The sequence below is a fragment of the Suricata suricatta genome, chromosome 10 (assembly GCF_006229205.1).
Source record: "Suricata suricatta isolate VVHF042 chromosome 10, meerkat_22Aug2017_6uvM2_HiC, whole genome shotgun sequence".
In the NCBI taxonomy this organism is placed as follows: Eukaryota; Metazoa; Chordata; class Mammalia; order Carnivora; family Herpestidae; genus Suricata; species Suricata suricatta.
The window spans coordinates 55,714,377-55,737,390 of NC_043709.1; the positions used below are offsets into that span (position 1 = coordinate 55,714,377).

General features: G+C 48.8%; 2 protein-coding genes across 3 annotated transcripts in view; one reads left to right on the top strand and one right to left on the bottom strand.

Moving 5' to 3' along the window:
- The window catches only part of KIF5A (kinesin family member 5A), a 28,548-nt gene extending 22,387 nt beyond the window's left edge, over window positions 1–6,161 (bottom strand). Inside the window, exon 1 of the mRNA XM_029954807.1 lies at window positions 5,768–6,161. Coding sequence (XP_029810667.1) covers window positions 5,768–5,896 — 129 coding nt within the window. The 5' untranslated portion in view covers window positions 5,897–6,161. The remainder of the gene's footprint in view (window positions 1–5,767) is intronic.
- Window positions 6,162–9,179: 3,018 nt separating this feature from the next.
- Window positions 9,180–23,002, top strand: DCTN2 (dynactin subunit 2). Of its 2 annotated transcripts, XM_029953495.1 has the most exons (15): window positions 9,180–9,382; window positions 10,300–10,368; window positions 15,991–15,996; window positions 18,357–18,453; window positions 18,634–18,695; window positions 19,019–19,117; window positions 19,583–19,743; window positions 19,931–20,081; window positions 20,416–20,481; window positions 20,697–20,735; window positions 20,919–20,996; window positions 21,085–21,156; window positions 21,388–21,490; window positions 21,603–21,694; window positions 22,543–23,002. In XM_029953495.1, the coding sequence occupies exons 1-15, from the start codon at window positions 9,347–9,349 to the stop codon at window positions 22,627–22,629; spliced, it is 1,218 nt and encodes a 405-aa protein (XP_029809355.1). In that variant the 5' UTR covers window positions 9,180–9,346; the 3' UTR covers window positions 22,630–23,002. The 2 variants fall into 2 exon arrangements, with proteins under 2 accessions (XP_029809355.1, XP_029809356.1); XM_029953496.1 differs by lacking the exon at window positions 15,991–15,996.
- The last annotated feature ends 12 nt before the right edge of the window (window positions 23,003–23,014 follow it).

Below are 23,014 nucleotides of genomic sequence, written 5' to 3' on the forward strand. Positions count from 1 at the left end.
TACACTTTTATTAAAATTAATATATGCAGCAAAAACTCACTGGAAAAAATACATTCAATTGTTAACTGTTTTTCTTGGGGTGGTGGGATTTTGAGTGATTTTTAGTTTCTTTAATGTGCTTCTCTTTGTTTTTAATTTTGTCAACATTTAAAATATGTTAGTGTTGTAATCAGACTATGTTTAGTATTATTCCCCCCAACATCTACCTTAATTCTTTTTTTAAGGTTTGAGTGAGTTTGTGGATTATTCATAGGACTTTTGTGAATTTCTCATCCTTTTATCCAAATGGTTCATCATTACACTTCACTAGAAAGAATAAAATCCTTATTATGTATTTAAAAAAATTATACAGTTGTTACAACAAACATTTAAAGTGGCATTGATAACTTGTCCTCCTCGGTGGCAATACCTTTCTTTTTAAATTAAATTACTTTTTTTGGTTGAAAATTGATTCTTGAATTGTAATCTAACTCAGGGTTTCTCCCATCCAGCAGCCAAGAAACAGAAACAAACATGTCTATCTTAAGCCAATGACTGTCTCCTCTTCTCCACCAATGATGGCTATCTATGCTTCTTGAAGCCAGGAATGTAGCCAAAGGGGTTTAAATAGAACTCTCGAGCCAACTTTGCCCCTCCCTTCTTCCCTTCTGGGAAAATGAGCACCAACTCTTCCTCTCCCTTCCCTTTGTCTCTCTCCTCCTCTCTCTCTCTCTCATAAACATTCTCAGTTATAGGATTCCAGAGAAGGCTATGGATGCATTAAAATGGAGGGCGCTCTCCAAGTGCTGAAGAAAATTATCGCCTGAGAACCCCTTTTCTTCAGCCTAGGCCAGGAAGAAGGAAAAGACCACAGAGGGTAAAATGGTGGTGTTCTCAGTACTGTGAGGCTAAAAGATATCCAAGAACTAAAAATAGGTCCACTTAGTAAACTCATGAGCAGGAAAGCCATAGACACAGATTATAATTTCAAGGTTTCTGGAAAGGCCTGCTACTTCTTCTTTACTCTTGGCTAGCCCTTAAATTCCAAGTTTAGTTCATTATTTTATCTTAAGACTTTTATGTTTGTTAAATTGTTGATTTCTTTTAAATTTTCTATTGATTAAACTCAAGAAGAATTTGTCAAATATTTTTATGATGGTTTTCTACTTATTCTGCCTCTAGACTACAAACATGGGAAACATCACCATTATTTATGTCTCTCATGACACACAATTACTTTGAGTTGGATTGTAGTATGTTGTGGAAAGGTTCTTATTAGAATTTGCGAGAGTGTGTATAGTTAGCAAAAGCCATTACTTTCCTCTTCTTCTTGTTTTCTAAGCCATTTCTGATGCTCCCTTTCAGACCTCTGCCCAGACCACTCCACAGCCTGGATCACCACATAGACCAAGAATTTCTTGAAGGCAGGGATTCCCTGTAAAGCCCCAACATCAAATACAGTCCTTGGCCCACAGGATGTTCTTCATAAATATTTTTTGAGTAAGTACAGATATTGATGGAGGGAGAAAGTAAAAAGACACTAGAGACCTGGATGTTTGGATAAAACAACTAGTAAGAAGGGGAAATGTTAACCTTCCAAATGTATCGAAGGCTAGTTTGTGGGAAGACAACATGTATAAAAACATACAACATGTAACTCTTACCAGGAGTTTATGTGTCTGTCACTGTACTAAGCAATTTATAGGCATTATCTCAATTAATGCTCACAGCAATCCTAAAAGGTAGATACTATTACTATCCCATTTTATAGATGGGAACTGAGGTTCCAAGAAGTAAGGTAGCTTGCCCACAGTCACACAGCTGAGAAATGGTAGAGCATGGTCTCAATCCCAAGCAATCTGAATCCAGATCCCCAGTGCCATAGTGATCCAAAAACTCAGGGCACCTGGGTGGCTCAGTTGGTTAAGCATCCAACTTGGGCTCAGGTCATGATCTCACGGTTGGAGAGCTCAAGTTTGAGCCCTGAGTCAGGCTCTGAGCAGTCAACGCAGCTTTGGATTTGGAACCTGCCTTGGTTTTGTGTCTCCCTTTCTCTCTGTGCCCCTCCCTGACTTGTGTTCTCTCCCTTTCTCCCTCTCCCTCTCCGCTCCTCGCCCCAAATTTCAAAAACTGAAGTGCCTGATCACTAAACACTGCATCAGATCCTTATCATGGTTTTTCTTTCCCCTTCCCCACATGACACTGCCCCCCCCCCAATTTGGACATTTCTCCAAATGTTTCCAAACAGACAGTGATGTTTCATCACTTCTTTTTACCAACCTCAAGCCCATCTTCAGAAGTATGTGATTCTCCAACTCATCCTTTCCTAGGAACCCTCCCTCACCAAGTCAGCGTCAGAGACTGGAAGACTGGTTTCATTACAAACACTTAGGGTGACTCTCCACCTTTGAGGAACGCTCCTGAGATCCATTCTCCTACCCACAGCAATCTGAGCACTCCTCACAGCCTTCTCCAGAGAGCCCCCTTCAGAGTCCCAGAGCCCAGGGCTCTGTTCTCCCTAACCCCACCCCAAGCTTCCTTGTTGTCGCCTAGTCCATTGGTGTCTCCTGGCACCTTTGAGTAGTTTTCCATTATGTGAGCTGACTAAAGCTAATGGGGGGCCTAGGATCAGGGGTCCCAAGATGACCAACCTTTTCAACCCCCAGTAAAGCACTTGGTAAAGGCTGAACTTCTGAGCACCAGGCCTGATTTCCATGGTGACACCCCTGGGGATTGTTGCCATGGTAATGCTGGAGAGACACTGGCCACGGTGAACATTACCTCCCCTCTCTGTTTTCCTTTATGAGACTCCCCCAAAGCTGTAGGGAGACCTGCTCCCCCTCTTCAGATATCAAAGGAATCCTGGGCCACCCCAAACAATACTGACTCTTATCCAATAATCCATCAGGTTCCAATCTAGCTTTTCCAAATAAGGTACTTGATAGTCCTGGTTTTGGCTGCCCACTAACCCATTAGGAGACCTGAGGGAGGAAATATAGTGGAAACTTGAATGAATGAGGGAGACAGCAGCAGGGAAAGGGAGGGAGAGTACATTGTCTTCTCATACTGTCATCCCTCCCGTGTCTGGCATAAAGGCAATAGCCCAGACAGCAGCCACCAGGACACTTTGCCCACCAAGTCCAAGGCAGAGAGATACTTAAATCCAGTGGAAAAGTCATACTGGATTCTGAGTGACACAGAGAACAAAACAAGGTCCACAGCACACAGTGACCCAGACACCCTTCTACTATGACTCAGGCCATTAACTTTGGCTGAGTCCCATCCCCCAGATTCCTGGGAGAAGTCAGGGGAGTGGGGGAGGGATAAGGCTGAAAGAGCTATCTTTCCAGCTTATTCTCCTACCGTTTGCCAAGCAGAAAAAGCCCACAAACACTAGGGACTCTGAAGCCCAGAGCTAGCCGCAGTGCCGCAGAGGCAGAGAGGAGAGCCATTAGAGAAAGGAGCAGGGGCTGGGTTTGGAGAGATTATTGGCTCCCCCTTCACTCTTCCCTCAGCTTCCTGAAGCAGCTTCCTCCATTAATTCCTCAGATGTTGGGCCCCAAAGGGAGCTCGAGGAGGAAAGAGGAAAGGGGGTAGGAGATTTCCTCCCCTTGGTGGGACTCAAGGTTCGCTCAAGAATCCCTTCTCTTATAGCTTCCTCCTCTCGAATGAGCAATGAACAGTCTGGGAAGGCAAGCTCCAAGGACGCTGCCTGAGACAAAATGGCCCCCCAATAGCATCTATCTCCACCAGAGAGATTGACAGGAAGGACTTGGGCAAAGGAAGATACACAGTGAGACAAAGGTGCAGCCCTGCACATATCAGGCAAAACAGACAAGGAGGGACCAGCTGTGGAACTAAGATAGAATCTGAATTGGCAGGGGGCTCTCGGCCTCTCTTCATCTCTCCCCCTTCTCCACCTTCTGCTGCGTCTCTCCTGTTTAGCGAATTGGACAGATCGATACCTCTGCTCCTTCTCCCGATATCCCCCCATGCCCCAAGCCTGCCATACTGGGACGGCCTAAGAGCCTAAAGGAGTTTGTTCAGACTTACCTGAAAAAACTAAAGCAAGGAAACTAGGCTTCACAGTAGAAGCCTTTTGTGGGTGGGCTCTCCCATGACCACCACCTCTCTTCTGTTTGTCAGCCTTCACACCTCAGGGGGACGCCAAGCTCTAACTCTCACAGCTAATGCCTGCTGTCCAGACGACTTGGAGAGGAGCCCCCAGGCCGATTATGTTAGCCTGGCCAGACTGACCACACTGTAAAGCCTAAGGCCCTTGAGGCAAAGAGAAACAGGAGCCCTTTGTATGTGGTGAACACACACATATGTAAGCGCACACACAAGGCAGAAGTACCCATTTGAGTTCAGTTGGTGAGAGCTCAGCATGGTGACAGACTGGGGCCCTTGGGGACAGGACATATAAGCAGACTCTTCGTAAAGTAGGTTTATTCAAAGTCCCATTCTCACTGATTTAGAAGGCTCATGATCCCTCTCCATTTTTCCTTAATTTCTTTAATAAGCAGGCCTTGTGTCAAGCACTGTGGACCAAAGATATAAACAGTGCCCCTGACCTTGACGGCAGTCTTCATATCTGCCCCTCCCTTCTCAAATTGGCTACAGTTTCCTGGCCCAGCACCCCTCAAAGCCCTACAGGACTCGACCCCCAGATCCTTTCACCCCATAGCCTGACATCCCTACCAACCTCGGAAAGGAGGGGTGGGTGAAGAATTCCCTAGCAATTCCCCCTGGGCTATCACAGATAAAGGTCCAGAAGAGAAGTCTGCAGAGGCAGTGTGACACAGAGGAAAGGCTATGAGCTTTGGAGTTACAGATTAAGGTTCAGATCCATGAATTAACAGTGTGACCTTGAGAAAGTCATTCAACTTCTTTGGGCCTCAATTTCCTCATCTGTAAAATGGAAATATTAACACCTACTTCAGAGTGTTGTTTTGAGGATTAAATAATACATGTCAAGTAACAAACCCACAGTAAACATTAATTCTCCTTAATGAGATCTCCTCCATGGGTAGGGCTGTCACAAGGTAGAAGCGACTTGCTACTTTTTACTGGATCATCAAGAGAAAGGATGAATAAGCAACCTATTAAGACCTCAGGATTTGGTTATTTTTATTTGTTAGGGGGCACTGGGGTGTCTAAAATCCTCTTCCTACTGTACCTGGGAGGGAAAGGCAGACATTTCCTCAGGACCCTAGAGCCCCCTTCCCTGACTGGGTGTGGCATCAATGTATTTCTCAGAAAACCTTTCATCAGATCTGTCCCCTCCGCCCTCATCTAGGCTGCAACTTCTTCAGGGGCTGACGGATTGGTCCTAGAGCCCACTCTCACTTATACCTCCACCCGCAGAAGCCCAGGACTGTCTGCCTCCCATCTAGCCCATCCACTAGTCTACCTCCTCCCTTCCTGGGAGGTGGGGGTAGAGATCTGAGCCAATAACAAAGGGAAGATGCGCTTTCTCTAGGGGAGAGGGGAAAAAAAATCAGAAAAACATGGGACCGGCTCTGACGGGTGCGGACGCTGCAGCGAGTAGCAAAGGGGAGTTGGGTCCCCCGACTGCGAGGAAGTAGCCCCCTCCCACTCTGCCGAGACTTGGCCACCCGCCAGGCCAGGCCACACCCAGTCATCCCGATGCAGGGGAGAGGAGGGGCTGCGGCGAAGAGGATGGAGGATGAGCGGCGGGGAGGGGGCGCAGAGTGACAGCCAGGGGCTAAGACTCGGCGGGGGCGGGGGAGAATCTTCCCAAATTCCCTCCCCGGTCGACACTCACCCCAATAACGACGCTGTCGTCCCCTTGGAAAATGGGGATGAACTTGTCTCCCCGCAGAATCTCGGCCTGGTTCAGGGGGCGAAATCGGCAGAGCACCTTGATGCTGCATTCGTTGTTGGTCTCCGCCATGGTGGTCGCTGGCGTCAGGCTGGGGCACTTCTTGGGCAGCAGGGCGGTGTGAGCTCCCAAGGAGCGGGGCTCAGATGGGGCCGACGCGGAGGACAGGTGCTCGGTCTCTGGGGCCGAGAAAGCAGGTGGGACGCCCGGGCGAAGTCTGGGGAGCAGGGCCGGGGCGCGCTGGCTCGCTCCTGCGGCACAGGGATGCAGGCGACCTGGGCGTCTGGTCCTGTCTCGGATCTCTGCCTCTCCGCCCCTCGCGCTGCAGCGCCGCGCTGCGGGCCTGGGCGGGGCGGCGGCGGCAGGGCGGGCGGGGCTTGTTCGCGGGGGACCTACCGCCCGCCGTCCACCCGGGGAGTGGGGGCGCCGGGCCTCTCCTCTCGCCCCTTCCCCAACCCCGAAGCCCCAGGTAACCTCGCCCTCACCCCGTCCCCACCCAAGTCGCTCGCAGCATCCCAACTCCCCACCCCCTTGGCCTGCCTCGCCTTTCCTCGGACTCCACCCCTCTGGAAGGGCTAAGGGGACCGAGGTGGGCTTGTCGCCAGGATAGGGAAGAGAGTCAACAGCGCTGTCACTCTTTTTATTCCGGGACATCCTCCTCCCCCCACCCCCGCCCTGCCCCTGTCACTATCCCTTCTCCAAATTGAGAGCCCTTGTCTCATTCCCCAGCCCCAACCCCCTCACACAGATTCCCAACCCGCTCAACTTACAAGGGCAGTGCCCTACCCCTGTGGAGGAGGATGTCCAGGTCTCATTTTTTAGACAGGAGTTTCAGGAAAGAGGCTAGTCCCATCCCCGTCTACGTCCAAAGGTGCACTCTCTCCGCACTATACGCACCAGGTCTGCAGTGTGAAGGAAGACAAACTCTGATTCTGGGCTATCGGAATTCAAAAGCAGATAAAATTCTCATTTTTGCCTCAGAGGCTGGGGCTGGGCAGAAGGTGGGCAGGAGAAGCTTTTGCAGGAGAAAGGGAGTCAGAAAACAGTGAAGGAGGGGTAATGATGGGGGTGGGGAAGGCCACAGGGGCTTTGAGAGGTTTCAGGCAGGTTTAGACACCTATGTAAGTGTTTCCTGTCCAAGTTACCATTGGTCAGAGTCCCAACACCTCCCTTTTCTCAAGCCTTGCTTTGTTTCTCCCCTTCCCTAGAAAAAGAAAAAAAGCCTTAGAAATTCTTTGTCCTTCCTCCCCTCAGGTCAGACTCCTGCTGCAGCCCCTGGGCAGAACCACCTAGAAGCTGGCCAAATTGATTTTTCTCCACATCACAGGCCTTGCTGGCCAACAGAGAGTTGGACTGCAGGAGTTGAGGCTCTAGGCCAAAGGGAGGAGTGGGGTGATGGGAGAAGGGAGGAGGGGATGGAAGTTCTGCCTAGCAGTTGTCTAAGGTCACTTGGACATTATGAGGCAAGAGTGAGAGAATGGTGGCCTGGCCAGACAAGGAATAACCTCTCAGAACTCAGCTGAGGGCTTCACTTGTTGGGCCTATACCTCCAAGCCACCTAGAATCTTAAGGAAACTGAAGGAAAAGAGTCCAGCATAAGAAACTGGATGGACGGATGGATGGAAGAGGGGTAGAGGTTTGGGGAGGGACCAGGAAAGTATGCACAGAATGACAATGAGTTCCAATCTCCCAATCTCGGAAACATCAGCATCTCTCCAGTCACTTGGTCTGGCACTATTTCTAAGTGTTGCAGCATCCTGAAAGCTCAGGAAACATTCTGGAAAACATCCCAAACTCAGGTCCCCAGTGGCTCCAGGGTGGCAGCCTTAATGGAGTTTCAAAAAATGCTTGTCTTAAAAAAAAAAAAAAAAAAAAAAACACCTTGTCTATTGAGGAGGGTCAGGGACAAAAATTTATTGGGTATGCACCCCTCCCCCCAAAAAACCCATCCACACAAGATCCAGTAAGTTTTACGTAAAGCTAGATTTATTAAGTTTCACAGGACAGCCTTTCATTCTGAGAGTATGTCCTTCCTACTTTTCTACTAAGACATGATTCTTATAGTAAACAGTGTTTTCTTGTTTTAGTGCAGTAATGGCAAAATTAATTTTAATTTTACTGAACTGTGAAAATTCAGAAGTTTGAAAACTATTACTGAAGTGGTTAAGAGCACAGAGAGTGTTCATGCAGCACCTCTCACCCTCAGAGAGTGCCTCAGTCGCTAAGCTTTGGACTTCAGCTCAAGTCATGATCTCCAGGTTCCTGAGTTGGAGCCCCACATTGGGCTCTATGCTGACAGCTTGGAGGTCAGAAGCCTGGAGCCTGGTTCAGATTGTGTGTCTCCCTCTCGCTCTGCCCCTCCCCCACTCATACTTTGTCTCTCTCTCTCTACATATTAAAAATTAAAAATTAAAATAATTTTTTAAAAATTTTAAAAAACGAGTACAGGGGGTGTTCAGACATACAGCTACCACTTACTTATTTATGAACTTGAGTTAAGATTGCCAGATTTGAAAAACAAAATAGGATGCCCAGTTAAATTTGAATTTCAGATTAAAAACTCTAAGTGTGTGTGTGTGTGTGTGTGTGTGTGTGTGTGTGTGTTGGTATATCTCAAGAATGGTGTGGTGCATACTTACACTAAAAACTATTAGTTGGGGCGCCTAGGTGGCTCAGTCCGTTAAGCGTCCAGCTTCGGCTCAGGGAATGATCTCACAGTTCGTGGGTTCGAGCCCCGCGTCAGGCTCTGTGCTGACAGCTAGCTCAGAGCCTGGAGCCTGCTTCGGATTCTGTGTCTCCCTCTCTCCCTGACCCTCCCCTGCTCACACTGTCTCTCTCTGTGTCTCTCAAAAAAATAAATAAAAGACATAAAAAAAAATAAATAAAAACTATTAGTTGTTTATCTGAAATTCAAATTTAACTAGGCGTTCTGTATTTTATCTGATAGCTCTAACTTGAGATTATTTTTATTCATAACATGACTAAGCCTTTAACTAAATTTTACTTGCTATTATTGTTTTTGAAGCCCTTTTTGTGCCACAGCATGACAAGTTGTGTTATTTTTATCTAGTCATTTAACTTCTGCGAACCCAAACGAATTCATCTGAAAAACAGGAATTATAAAATATTTTTCATAGACCTCATGTAAAAATGATAGAAAAGAAGTTATGTGAAATAACTCCCAAGGCGCGTTATTGTCGTTCTCCGGCCAAGCCCCTATCGGCCAAGACTACAAATCCCACAATCCCAGGCTGCGTCCTCCCCCCATTACCTCATTCCCTGGCCGCGTTCACGCCAATCCCGGCTTCTCCAGGGGTGTGGTAGCGGGCTGTTCTCGCGACTTTTGCCTTACCCTCTCTCTCCTGTGCGATTCCTGTCGCGAGACTTCCTGCTCCTCCACCTCCTCCGCCGCTCCCGTTGCCGTCGCCTTAGCCCGGGACCCGGACCCAGCCTCTCCCCTACCCGAACACCGGCCCCGGCTCCACCGAGGCCCCGGTCCCCCAACCCCGCCTCGCCGCCGCCATGGCGGACCCTAAATACGCCGATCTTCCCGGCATTGTGAGTACAGGGCCAGCCCCGGCTCCCCAGGACCGCAACCCCGACCTACTAAGGACCCCCAAAAGATACTAACCGGTGACCCCTCCCGCCTGCAGCCCCTCCTCCGCCCCAGGGCTCAAGCCCCTGGCTCCCCGACTGGGCTCAGCACCCTCCGGACTCTTCTGACCCGACTTGGCCCTGCCGCGGAACGGCTTACCAGGCCCCTTTTCCGGCAGTCGCCGGTTTCTCCGCCCAGACATCGTCTTTGGGCGCCCATCACTGGTGCCCGAGTGTTTCTTCCAGCGGTGTCAACACCACTCGTGTCTCCCCAAATCTCCCCAAGAGCCCCCCCCCATCCTCACCCCAAACAGACATACCCGGCCACTTGGCGATGGCCTCCACCCCGCCAAAGTAGAGGTTACCCTGGCAGAACCCTTCTTGTACCAGATAGAAAATTCTGCCTTCAGTCCACCCCCGCACATGCCGGCCTGTACCCTCCTTTTGTGCTGTCCTGCCTGCATTCTCAAGGGTGGGGGATGGGTCACAGGTCTTTGGGTACTAAGATCCTGAGTCACTCCAAACCTTTGTGCCGGCGTGCTAAGATGGTGGTGTACAGGCTGTGGCCTAATTCGAAGATAGCCCTCTCCTACTTCTGATACAGTGATGGCCAAGGGCCCGCCCCCATTCTGATTCAGGATAACATCCTTGTCATCACTTACACTCAGCCGCTTAACCATGAGGTCCCAGTTGTCCCTGCTGTCATCCCAACGCCTTTAAGACTGGGAACTGACATGCAGTTCACCGGACAGATGGAAGAAAAAGGACAGAATCTTGGCCTCACAGCCTGCCCTCTCTGTTAGCTTATTCAAATGGAGTGGTTCAGGGATATTGGTGGATGCTGGGTAATGAGGTAGGGTGGTCACTGCTTCTGTCTGCAGGCCAGGAACGAGCCAGATGTTTATGAAACCAGCGACCTCCCTGAGGATGATCAAGCAGAGTTTGATGCGGTAAGACCATGTGCTGCTTCAGGACTCCTCTGGACCCTAACCTCTCTCCCCCAGGCAGACCCTTTCCCTTCTCTGGAGAGCCACAGCAATAAGCGGGTATGCCAACCCAGCCTGGGAGGTATGTAGGTTGCGCTGAATAATGCCAGGAAGGAGAGTCAAGTCAGTGGAGTTACAACTAACAAGTCCTGATCCTTGGGTATTTTAAATGAAGTTGAAATAGCTCAAAACAGTTTAGTTTGGGGCTAGGGATTTTGGTAGACCCCAGGATACTAATCAATGGTGATGAATCATGAAGCCTCAACACTTAAAAACTACTTGAGGTTAGGAACTAGGTCTTCGATTTCATAAAATATTTCACTCAATACATGTCCATTAGTATCCTACCAAGAGCTAGATTTTGAAGTCTAGAGGAGTACACTTTTACATGAATACCCAGTATCCTTTGAGCAAGGAGTGAGAAAATGATGTGGCGATTTTAGAAAGATAAGAGATATGGTCAGAGCAAAGAAAAAAATTGGGAAAGAACATAAATATTTCATATCAGCAAAGGAGAGTCTCTTAGCACTTTCAGATCTAAGATGAACTCTGAGGAAGGAATTAGTTGTGGACACATTTTAACCATGCAGGGAATCACTTAGCATTGTTTATTGAGTGTGTTCATTCTGTGTTGGATTTTGTGCAATGCAGAGGAATAAATGTCCCTCCCCTCAAGGATCCCCGCAGACTAATGGGGGAGTTAAGGTACATTTAGCAAACATGTAATAAACAAAATTGAGTGGATGGAAATCAACATAGTAAGAACTTGTATGTTAAGGGCCAAGGGGAACGAAGGTCTATGAGCAAAGCATGTCTTACAAAATGTGTTTTAGGTTCTATTCCAAAGAGAACTGGGCTAGGATCACGTTGATGAAGCAGGCTCAGTATGTGTGTCTGTAAGTCCTGTGGCTATGTCTGTGGGGCCGGTTAATCCTGGAGAATGCTGGCTGCTGGCTTATAATGTATGGCTTGGCGTACTCTCTTATTCCTTATTTGGTTTCCCCCGTGTAGAAGTGGTTCCTACTCTGTGGGAACACCTTCCTTGTCTCCTCTCTCAGTGGTGTGTTCCTTGTGGCTTCTGTATTTGCTGGCATGTCAGTCTGTCCCCCAAGCTTCAGTAGCTGGAGATAATGCAGATGTTGTCATTGCTCAAGGACCTGGGTGTGCACCTGTCACTCCAACATGTACCTTCTTAGGAAGCTGTCTTTGACCTCACGGAGCAGGAGTGTGTAAGCTGAGGGCTTCAATCCTCTGCCCTGTTTCAGAGACGTTCAACTTTGGCCAAGGCCTCTGCCTATAAAGTATCAAGTCTCCGTGGTGAGACGAGAGATGGAAATGTGTCCATTTGTCACTGACTGTTGTACAAACGGGCAGTATCACAGCAGCCCCCTTTCCAAACCAAACCATACATTATGGGTTTCCTTTTCAAAGTACTGGAATATTTCTTAAGAAGAAGAGGACAGGCATGGAAGCACCTGAATGTGCAGCTGTGATTGGCCCTTTCTCCCCGCTGAGCAGCATATGTCAGGAGTACCTAGTGGGGTGGCTGATAGGGAGAGGATACCCGTGTTCACTTCCTGCAGCATATATTGCCTGCAGTGACAGAGTAGGAGTGCCTAGGAGCTGGATGGTAAATACAGGAAGAGTGAGTTGCCTGCATCACCTAAGGCTCTGCTAAATGAGTCTTCATCACTAGGCAGGAGTCAGTGAGGTGGGGAGACTGTCAGCTGCTTCAGGAGCCCAGGTGGGGGCGGGGAGCGGAGGTGTTTACTGGGGTCAGCTCATTTCTCTGGCCTCTGGGTGTCCCTGTGGGCCTTAGAAGGGCAGCCTTCGGGAAGTCGGCTGAGTAATGGTTCTGTTACTGCTCTTAATATTGATGTAAATGTGCAGCTTGAAGAGAGGTGGGTTGTACTTAGTCCGGAAGCCTCATGTCTGTGAGGCCTGGATTCTCACCAGCAGCCTATGTCTTTTTCAGCCCTTTCCCCAGACCTAGCACGAATGACCGTGCACGTCACCAGCGTTGTGGCTGAATCATGAAGTTTTCAGTCCCATTCTTAACTCCTGGCAACGGAATGTTGTGCCTTAGTCTCCAGATTATTTTCAGCTTTAATTTTATTAGTTTTTAAAATAGATAATGTATGCACACAGAGCAGAAGTTTCTTCCTACCCCTGCCTGCCACCGCTTAGTTCCCTTTCCTGAAGACAACCAATCCTCTTTTGGGGGATCTCCATATTTTTATTTAAAGGAATAATCAAAGTGTTGGCTCTCACTGTCTTTTAACCTCTTTCCTCTGATTGTTCCACTGTGGAAAAAACAATGAGCTGCTGAAGGAGATAATGTCCTCTAACATCCCTTAAAGATTGTAATTGCTAGTTTAACTTATGTAAAAGTATTACAGTTCCCATAGTGAGGAGGATGAGGGAGGACCGTAGCGTAAAAGGTTTTAGTTTTGCCAAAGATGATCCTGATTTTCCTATTATCCCTTTAAAATAATTTTAGCAGGAAGCGAAATATTCTAAAATGAATGGGCCAGACAGCTGCACAGGCTCGCTCTTTCTTCTTCAGTCTAGGAGAATATCATCTCTTTATTTCAGACACTCCTAGGTTGATTTGGGTGATGGACTTGTTTGGAGACTTTTTAAAAAATGTCTTATCATGAAAGCTAATTCCCAACTGGAGTTCCCTCCCTGCTGGGCCCACAGCCTACCTTGGGTCTGCAAGGCTTTCTGCTCACGGCTTTTGAACTGCTGGAGCAGGGAAAGTAAATTTAGGAAACCTCTCTAGAAACACGATACAATTTCTCCCGTTATTTATGCCTTATCCGTCTCGAATGTCATGTAGAAGGGGAGACATGACCTAGCCGTAGTTTGGTGGGGCCCTGGCAGAGCTGTTCTTCAAAGGGCAGGTCCTGCTGAGCGCTCCCCCAGCCCAGATGAGAAACCCTGGGTTCTCTTCCTTATGGTTTGAGATATCATAAAGTTTGCTTGATTGTGTTCATTGACTGTTGGCGCTCTTGAACTTACCTGAGTTTTTCCTAATGCTTCCCCCATCCTCCCTCCTCACCACCTTGCCTGGACACTAGTTTGCACAAGTAAGACCATTCGATGCTTCTTCTCTGCATGGTTTTTTTTTCATCTGCCATCTTGCATGCAATTTGCTGTCACTGTGCTATTGTTGTAGCTAATCGTTTTAAATTCTACGGAGTCTCTAGCTGGGTCACTAAGGAGCCCGCTGGCCTTGTGTTTAAAATAACCATTAATCAAGGTTTGAAGTACAACTATGGTCCATGAATCATTGTCTCTTTCCCTTATGAGGTCTGCAAAATAAAACTGTCCAGTGGAGGATGGAATAGAAACATGGAGGCTAGGAATGCTTTTGGATGTGAGGCATTTAGAGGCTGGAGTTAGAAGGGGGCTGGCTTTCTCCTCCTCAGAGTGAAATGAAGTTAAGAGAAAAGAGGGACCATTAGCCATCTTGGACATGGGTGAAGAACAAGGAGGATAGTCACAGGCCTCACTTCTTAGATGGATGTAGATTTCCCTGGGAAGACCTCATTTTAGTGTTCCCTGTACTAAGCCTTTAGACAAAGGTAAATGGGATGGAAAAGGCATGTTCTATGCAATTTTAAGGTAATAACTCGGGTTACTTGTACTTTCGTGGGTCTTTTTGTTTCTGTACCCCTCCTTTAGAAATGGATAAATGGTCAGCATCGTGTTGATCCATCCTGGACAGTTTTATTCTACAGCACTCTCCAACTCCCTTGTCATCGTGGTTCCGAAGTTCCCCCTGGCTGCAGTGTTAGCATAGAGCTCAGAGAGCAGCAGTGGCCTCTTTCCCTGTCTGATCTAGAACCTCAGGTCTTGCCCTCTGAGGCACAGCCATTAAGCCAAGCAGTCCTGAGGAGTCAGAGGGTCCATTAGTGAGAGGGACTGGAAGTCATGTACCAGGTAAGCTGGTACCTAAGTTCAGGACATTTCGAATTTTCCAGTCAAGGTGGCTGGGTGTACTGTTTCCATGGTGACTGTTACTACTCTAGGTTATAGGAATTATGATGAGGAAAAACTCATCATGGCACAGTGCACCCATGGGACAGACCTGGAGCTGGTATATACTGTTTACAAACTAATATACCACTTTTCCTGTCCTTTGATTTTCTGGCCTCCCCATTCTGCTTGCTCCTCATGATTTGAACTTGAACTTACAGCTCAATGTTCTCTCTCCTTGAGTTTCTCCCAAGCTGGTTTTAGCTTGGTGGGGCAAGTAAGAGAAAGGTAGTGTGTGTGTGCTTCCCCTCATGTGTTTGCATGCGTGTACCTGTGAGTGCTTAAACTCCCTCTGCGCAGAGACGTCCCAGTATAGACCACAGGGCCTGGATCCGCCTCGACCCTGAGCTGAACCAGGAGTCTTGGATTAGCTGGACCCTGGCATCAGACGGGACGGAGAGGTTGAGGCTCAGGTGTATCTAGCTGAAATCTCTGGGGCAGGAAGCACTTGTCTTTGTCCCACCATGCATTTTCATGCATAACCATCTCCAGTCTCCCACCATTCTGTGTGCCCATCAGTAGGGCTCCTGGAGAGGCAGGGCATACAGCTAGATTTCCCCTCCTGGCACTTCTTTACCAGTCTTGCTTAGAAGTGAGAACCTTATCTTTGTGGCTGGACTAAAAGAAGGCCTCTTTAAAATACTCTCCCCTTTCCCTCTTGTCCACCCTCTAACCTCTGTGAACCTTGTGAACAGAGGGTTGAAGAAACATTTTCTGCACATGCACTGCTAGCCGTGAATCTTGGTGTCCTCTGGATTCTTTGTGCTCGCACATCATGGCCGAATTGCTCTGGTTCCTTCAGTGCTGCAGGGCGAGTTACCAACTAATCAAGATGGATACAAACACACTGGACTATCCAAGGGACCAGGACTTGCCCTGTCTCCCCGCTGACAGCAGAGAATGAGAATGGGGCTGCATATTAGGGACTTTGTATTTCCTGAAACTCACCGTCTGACATATTTTCTTCTGCCTAACCTAAAGTCCTGTCAAACCACCCACATGGACTCCCTCATTGTGACCGATTCTGCCACCCAAATGTCTAATTCTTCAAGACTAGAGAAACCAAGAGACCACAGACTTGAACCATGAACTCCCACCTTGAGTATTACGGGCCCTTGATCAGCTACATGTCCTCAGAATCTCCATCGCCTCTGCTTCACATTCTGCCTTGTCCACCTCAGCCTCGTCTCCCCCTACTTTCCTGTTCCATGCCACTAGCTTGCAACATCTCACTAGCTCTCAGATGATCTTAAATTGCTGCTAATGGCAAAGCTTCACGACAGTCTCCCCACCAGAGAGGAAAGGGTCCCAGGCTCTTCTTTCTCTTGGGGTATGTAGTGACTCCAGCTGAAATTTCTTGGCCCCCAAATTTTGCTAGGCTCCCCTGGGCCCTAGGGTGCAGTGTGTTTGAAGCTATCATATAGTGCATGTGACAATTTGCTAATAACAATTTTGTCTTTTTTTTCCCCTCCCTCACCCCGATTTCCCCACTCCCTTTCCTTTTAACTCTTTTGATTTTCTCACCTCTGGGGAAACCACAAGGAGCTGGTAAGAAGCCTGACCTTTCATCTGCTTTTTAATGGGGGTGTGCTGTGATGGGCAGTTGTTCCTCTGTCCTTTTGTCTCTGCTAAATCTTTAATCCCTCTGTCCAGCCCCTCCCCCAGCTGACAGCCTTTTCCCATCTTCCGAATCACTGTAATTATACGGCCCCTAGCCCATGCCCCCAGATCTCTAAGACACTGGCGTGGTGGGTGCCCCTGGAGAACTGAGGGTGTCACCCATCTGTGTCTCTGGGGCCACATCCTTGGAGAGGTTCTGAGAGGATGCCAGCGTCCGGCAGCTCTCCTGATCCAGGACATGGTCCTGAGTGGGAATAATGACACGAAAGCACTGTTCTTCCTTGTCACTGTCCAGGACCTCTGAGACTCATGTTTTGTGTGTTGCTCCTTTTCTGCTTGTCTCTCCTTATTTAGGAAGTATGTAAGAAAATAGGTTCTCATCGGCATAGTGCCTGGCCCATAATAAGGGCTTAATTAATGGTAGCTGTGATTAATTTCATTCCTTGGTCTGTAGTCAATGCTTCCCATTTCTCTTTTTAGGAGGATTTTTTTTTTAAATAGATTTCTCCTTTATTGGCCTTGACTGGGGCACTCACAGAGGGGAATGGCATACTCTTGATTATGAACTTAAGAAAAGGTGGTTGTCTCTCCTGGTCAGGAGTCCTTCTCAGACAAGAGAGGCCAGAGACTACTCAGTTATTTGGCCTGTGGGTGCTCTAGCCATACATTTCAGAAAAGATTAAAGAGCTAATACTTTGGAGCTCAGTTGTCTCTTCACCCTAGCATAATGGGACATTGAGCCCTTTTGTTTTCCCTTAATCTTTAGCTCTTGCCCCTCTGCTCAGTGCTTCCCTGAAGAAGAGGTAAAGATCAAAGCCGATGTTTTCTCCTAACTCCCTCCCTTCCCTTATTTTTAAAGCTGCCCCTCACACTGATGCCTTCTCTAATAGCAGACCAGAGACGCTGCTGCTTTTCATGTCTCTCCATCCTCCTCCTCCGCTCCAACCCCCGATACCCACACACAGGCAGAGATTCGGTCCAGTCCTGATTGTACCTTAGTATCATCTGGGCAGCTTTCCGACTGGCCGACTATCCTGGCCTACCCCAGAACAATTCAGTCAGAATCTACAGAGGAGAGCCCAGGCCTCTTTTTTTCATTTTAATTGTTTGTTTTTTTGGTTTGTTTTTACATTGTCTAAGTGATGCAGCTGTGCGGCAGGGTTGAGAACCGCTGTTCTAGTTAAAGGAAAGGCTCACTTTGCCTGCCTGCTATAGAAGGTGGAGATGGCGTCCCCAACAGAAGAGGACTCCTGGGCGTCCTCCCTGCTCCCTCAGTAACATAGAGAGAGCTGTCGGACTGCCGACAGGTGACCGGGACCGGTAGTCTGGAGTACCCCTTTCCTGTGTAGTTATTGGAATTGAACAGGCAGTGGATACCTAGTAAGGAGGGATCCTCTCTGCTTCCGGCCCTAGGGCAAATTCTCTTCATCATTTTCTGTACTGTGCCCTGTTTATGGAAGAGCTTAGTTCTTGAGGCACGACCGAGGGCTCAGGAGAAGAGTTAGGGGCTGCAGCTTCTCTTGGAAAAGATGCTGGGCCATCTGCACAGCAGGACAAAGGCGCGGCCCTTACCCACAGGTCCTAATGGCAAGCAGACAGCACATGTGCTTATTGCTTCTAAGATGTCCCTTAAAGAAGAAGACCTTAATCTCTGGCCTCTTTTCTCTGTACCCTGAATTCCCCACCCTTGTGGCAGCCTGGAAACAGGGCTGCCGGGCAGGCCCTCTGCCAGCCTTCCTTTTGTATCTATGAGCTGGTGTCTTCCCTTCAGCAGCATATTCACCCTGGGGTGTTGGGGCTTGATTGTCTGCTATACTTCTGCCCTCACCCCAATCCCCCCTGCCCCTCAGCAAGAACCAAAGGTTAGTTTGAAACGGCCTTCCTCAGCAGCAGGGAAATTGCCTTTGGGGACGGGGAGGTTAGAAGAGGTCAGGTTGGTTCCTCGCCCTGAGTGCATGGTGTGTGCCAGATAAGCGGGAGGGCCCAGTTGGATGGGGTCGGGGGATGGGAGGCTTATGTACAGAGTGGGTGGGGAGATTATGCTACCTCTGTTCCCACTTGAATCAGGGTGCTAATATTTATACAACTAACTGAGACTAAAATTACCGGGAAGCTTCTGTTTCCTAGGTTGAGCCGGGCTCAGCAGCTTGGAATGGAACTGCCCTTCCTTCTCTTCCCTTGGGAAAGTAGAGCCCAGTCTCCTCTAATGGTTTGGGGGGTTTTGTGGGGTCAGGGAAGTCTAGGGGGAGAATGAATCTGCCCCTGGCCTAAACTACCTCTTCCTGCAGGAGGAGCTGACGAGCACAAGTGTGGAGCACATCATTGTCAATCCCAATGCTGCCTATGACAAGTTCAAAGACAAGAGAGTGGGGACAAAGGGACTTGGTGAGACCAGGCTGGAAATTGGTTGGGGGGAGGCCTATCCTCAGGCCATAGTGACTTTTGTTTTGGGGAAAGGGTCGTTCATGGAGATCTTTCATGGTAGCCCTGACAGTCAAGTCACCTGAGCCCGTGACTGCCCCAAGCCTTCATCAGGCCCTCAATTCTGTATTCTTTTCTTGGCAGATTTCTCAGATCGTATTGGAAAAACCAAGAGAACAGGATATGAATCTGGAGACTATGAGATGGTTTGTTGTGTGTGTGCTGATGGGGGTGGTACGGTGATCCTGTTTAGGAGAGAACTCAAGGGATACAGTCAGGCTTCTGAGTTTGTCTCTCATTGGGGGGTCCTGAGGAAGCCAGCAGGATACGGTTGAGGATGCTTTGAACTCCCTGTTCTTTGCTCTGGAGAGTCTCCGGGCCTCTAGCTACCTCCAGTTCTTCTGTACTAGGGTGTTGTGGATTCTGAGTTGGATAGGATACCCTTCTAAGTTGAGCCGAGGGTTTGGATAAATTCTTGAAGCTCCCTGTATTAAGAGGGGTAACTTCCTTGTCTGTGCCTGCTCTCTAGCTTGGAGAGGGTCTGGGAGTGAAGGAGACCCCACAGCAAAAGTACCAGCGACTACTGCATGAGGTCCAAGAGCTGACAACTGAAGTTGAGAAAATCAAGGTAACTAAACTCTCCTCTCCCCTCTCTGCTCTGACTTACGTAGCAGAGGAGTACCTCATAGTGGGAGGAGGAGCATTCCCTAAGCTCCTGGGTAAAGAAGCTGAGGTTCTTAGATTTAGGAATATACATAAATCTACATTTTACATCACCATCCAGTGACTTCCAGCCACAGCAATTTTTTTTAAGTTTATTTATTTATTTTGAGAGAGAGAGAACGAGTGAAGGAGGGGCAGTGAGAGAGGGAGAATCCCAAGCAGGCTCCTGAGGTCAGCACAGAGCCTGATGTGGGCCTTGAACTCACAAAACTGTGACATCACGACCTGAGCCAAAATCAACAATTGGATGCTTACGCAACTGAGCCACCTAGGTGCCCCTAGCCACTGTTATTTTTTAAGGGTCTTGATCCTGTTTTTTCAGTCTTGATTCACACTTGCCCCCTCCCCCCCATTGTCTACTTTACACCAGACAACGGTGAAGGAGTCAGCCACTGAGGAGAAGCTGACCCCCGTGGTATTGGCTAGACAGCTAGCAGCCCTGAAGCAGCAGCTCGTTGCATCCCACCTGGAGAAGCTGCTAGGACCGGATGCAGCAATCAACCTCACTGACCCTGATGGAGCTCTGGCTAAGTGGGTGCCCTGCTGCGCTGGGAAACCATTACCTACTAGGGCACAGGGGAACTCAGCCAGGTGCTGGTCAGGATACTAAGGGGAGAAGTAGCCCAGTTCCTTAATGCTGAACGTGAGGCAAAAATGAGTGACTGGGCCGGCCTGCATCCTTCAAGACCTGATATTATGACTTGATCTCTTGGCCCAGGCGCTTACTGCTGCAGCTGGAAGCAACAAAAAACAGCAAAGGAGCCGGTTCAGGGGGAAAGACCACCAGTGGGACCCCTGCAGATTGTAGCCTTGTCACTTATGAACTACATTCTCGGCCTGAACAGGACAGATTCTCTCAAGCTGCCAAAGTAAGTGTGTATGTAGGGTGGTTGGGGGGCCAGGGTGAGGTGGCCCTAAAGACTTTCCTACCTCCCTCCAAGGGCTCGGATCTGAGGAGAGGGTGCTGGGACTCCTTCTGGTTCCTCCTGATGTCTTTTCTCCAGGTTCCCCTCACCCATCTACTTTCAGTTAAGATTTTAAGATTGTGAGTAGGGATGTGTTCCAGAGAAAGGAGCCCCTGGGCAGAGTGGAGAGGAGGAGAGAGGGGAATGGAGAGTGGACAACAGAGAACAGCAGGCTCTGAGCACCCACTGCAGCAGCAGGGAGGCGCATGGCGAATCGCACCTCCTTTCTCCTCTCTAGGTTGCAGAACTTGAGAAGCGCCTGACAGAGCTGGAAGCGACCGTCCGCTGTGACCAGGACGCTCAGGTCAGGGGCTCCCCTCTACTTAGTCCGACCCTTGGATCCCGCACCCTTCTCCCTAACATCCGTAGCATTCTACAGAAAGCTGGAAAGAGTGGGAAAGCCTTCAGTTATCGGACCAGCCAGTGGGTTGCCAAGCTAGAATCAGAAAGGATGGGAGAAGGTAATCATCACGTGGAGATATAAGAACCACTGATTTCTTTCCTCCTTTTCTTCACCAGAATCCCCTTTCAGCAGGTCTACAGGGAGCCTCTCTTATGGTGAGTGTAAAAGGAACCAGAGTGTTTGGATTACAGAGGTGATCCTGAGATTGGGTTTGCTTGGAGAACTGTCTATGGGTCTGTAGCTCTATATTTCATTACCTTCAGGGGAATGAAGGGGTGGGGCTCTTCCTAGTCTGATCCTTTCTTCTTCGTGAAGCTTGTCCCAACCCCCACCCCCAGGAGACTGTAGAGCTGTTGCAAGCAAAGGTGAACGCCCTGGACCTGGCAGTTTTGGACCAAGTGGAGGCTCGGCTACAGGTACCAAATGGAGGGCAAACTGGATTACAAGCATCTTGGGACTTTGGAAGCCCTGGGTGCCCTGTCAACCTTAAGTCTGTGTTTTCAGAGTGTCCTGGGAAAGGTGAATGAGATTGCCAAGCATAAAGCTTCCATAGAGGATGCAGATACACAAAGCAAGGTCAGGAAGAGCTCTTTCCCTCATTTTTATACCCTTTCCTGCTCCCTCGTCTTCTCGGAGTCCTCCTGGTGGTCCTACGAGAGCGTGAGTGCATTGACTCCCGGGTGCTGTCTTCATAAGCTCTGATCAGCTGAGTCAGGGCAGTGGTTCAGTCTTGTCCCACCCTAGTGAAAAGATCCGTGTGTACTTTGCTCAGCCACCCCCTCTGGGCCCTGTCATGTCCCCCACCAGGTGCACCAGCTATATGAAACCATACAGCGCTGGAGCCCCATCGCCTCCACGCTTCCTGAGCTGGTGCAGAGACTTGTCACCATCAAGCAGCTGCATGAGCAAGGTGGGAGGCCAGCTGCCAGGGGAACTAAGAGGAATTGGAAAGTGGGCAGCCTGTGTTTCCTTCCTTCTCATTTGGAGTCTAACCTCACCTTCTCTCTTACCTTCTCTTGCAGCCATGCAGTTTGGTCAGCTCCTAACACACTTGGATACCACACAGCAGATGATTGCTAGTTCCCTCAAGGACAACACCACCCTCTTGACCCAGGTGTGTGCCCCTCTGCTGGTCTGCAGCCTCCCTTCACTAGCACAGACTAGTAGGTACTGCTTTGGCCCGTATGTTATTGTGGCAGGGGTTTGCTTGGAGTCTCTATTGTTTCTCAGTGGTTGTGGGACCTTTGACAACTTCTTAACCTGTGAACCTCCATCTTACCATCTGGAAAATTATACTTACCTCATGGTTGTGTGGATTAGGTGAAATACCAATGGGTGAATCGTTAGGAGTCCAGTGAACTTCATATTTTCCAAAACACCTACCCTGTCCTCATCCAAATGCTCCGGTATCCAGAGCATAGCACATTGGGAGGAACGTGGACTTTGAAATCAACAGCCAGGCTCCAACCTAGTTCTGCCACTTCTTTTTGGACACTGGGCAGAGCCTCATGTCCTTCACTTCACTAGTACCTGGCACAGAGTCCTCAGTTTCTCTTGGGAGGCAGTGTTTTCAGTGCTGGGGGCAGAATTAAAGCTGAGAAACCTACCACAAGACTGTCAAGATAAATGAAAAAAACATATAAAGTGTAATATATCTTTCCTCTATACAGCAGTTTTCTGAAGTTTTGAGTCCGTAAAATCCTCAACAAAATCTTACACGTCCCTTATATATGAAACAGTTCAAAGAATGATACTGGTTGAGTCCTGCCTATGTGGCAGACCCAAAGCTGGGTCCATTGGACTCCAAAGGTCGTTTGAAAACTGCTGCTCTAACCTCCCTGCTCCAGGGCCCATCGGCTCGGCTTGCGTTTCTCTTTTGTCTTCCCTGAGCACTTCTCCAGGCCCTTACCCAGGTAAGCACCTGGGCCTGATAAAGAGTAAAACGGCTCTATTACTTTCTAGGTGCAGACAACCATGTGTGAAAACCTGTCCACAGTTGAGGGGAATTTTGCCAACATTGATGAACGGATGAAGAAACTGGGAAAGTGAGCACCTTTAGGAGATGCAGAACAGGGGTAATCCCTACCCCTTTGAACTGTTAACAGCTTACTTAGGGTTTCCCCTTAATTATAACTCTCGCATCCCCATCCCATTTGACACTGGGGGCAAGGGGTTCTTGCATGTGGGGTTTACACCCCTCCTCTGATGAATACAGACTGGTAGTGGTTGGGGAGGAGGGACAGGAGATGGTGGTTCCCCCAGGCCCTGGGGACGTGGGCCCCGCCACCTGCCAGCTCCTGTCCAGTACTGCTTTGCCTGGGGTCGGGAAGGATGGGTCCCTGTCCTCCAGCACAGCTCCCGTGGCTGGTTGTAATACTGTACAACTGTTTCTGACCATTAAATGCCGTTGTACTCTGCGTGACCCCTGCTGTGT

What these genes read in the sequence shown, in the direction of transcription:
- DCTN2 (XM_029953495.1), top strand. Translation starts at nt 9,347, where the DNA reads ATGGCGGACCCTAAATACGCCGATCTTCCCGGCATT. An exon ending in AATCTGGAGACTATGAGATG is followed by an intron (nt 18,696 to 19,018) that starts GTTTGTTGTGTG and finishes CCTGCTCTCTAG; the next exon opens with CTTGGAGAGGGTCTGGGAGT. An exon ending in ATGCAGATACACAAAGCAAG is followed by an intron (nt 21,157 to 21,387) that starts GTCAGGAAGAGC and finishes GTCCCCCACCAG; the next exon opens with GTGCACCAGCTATATGAAAC.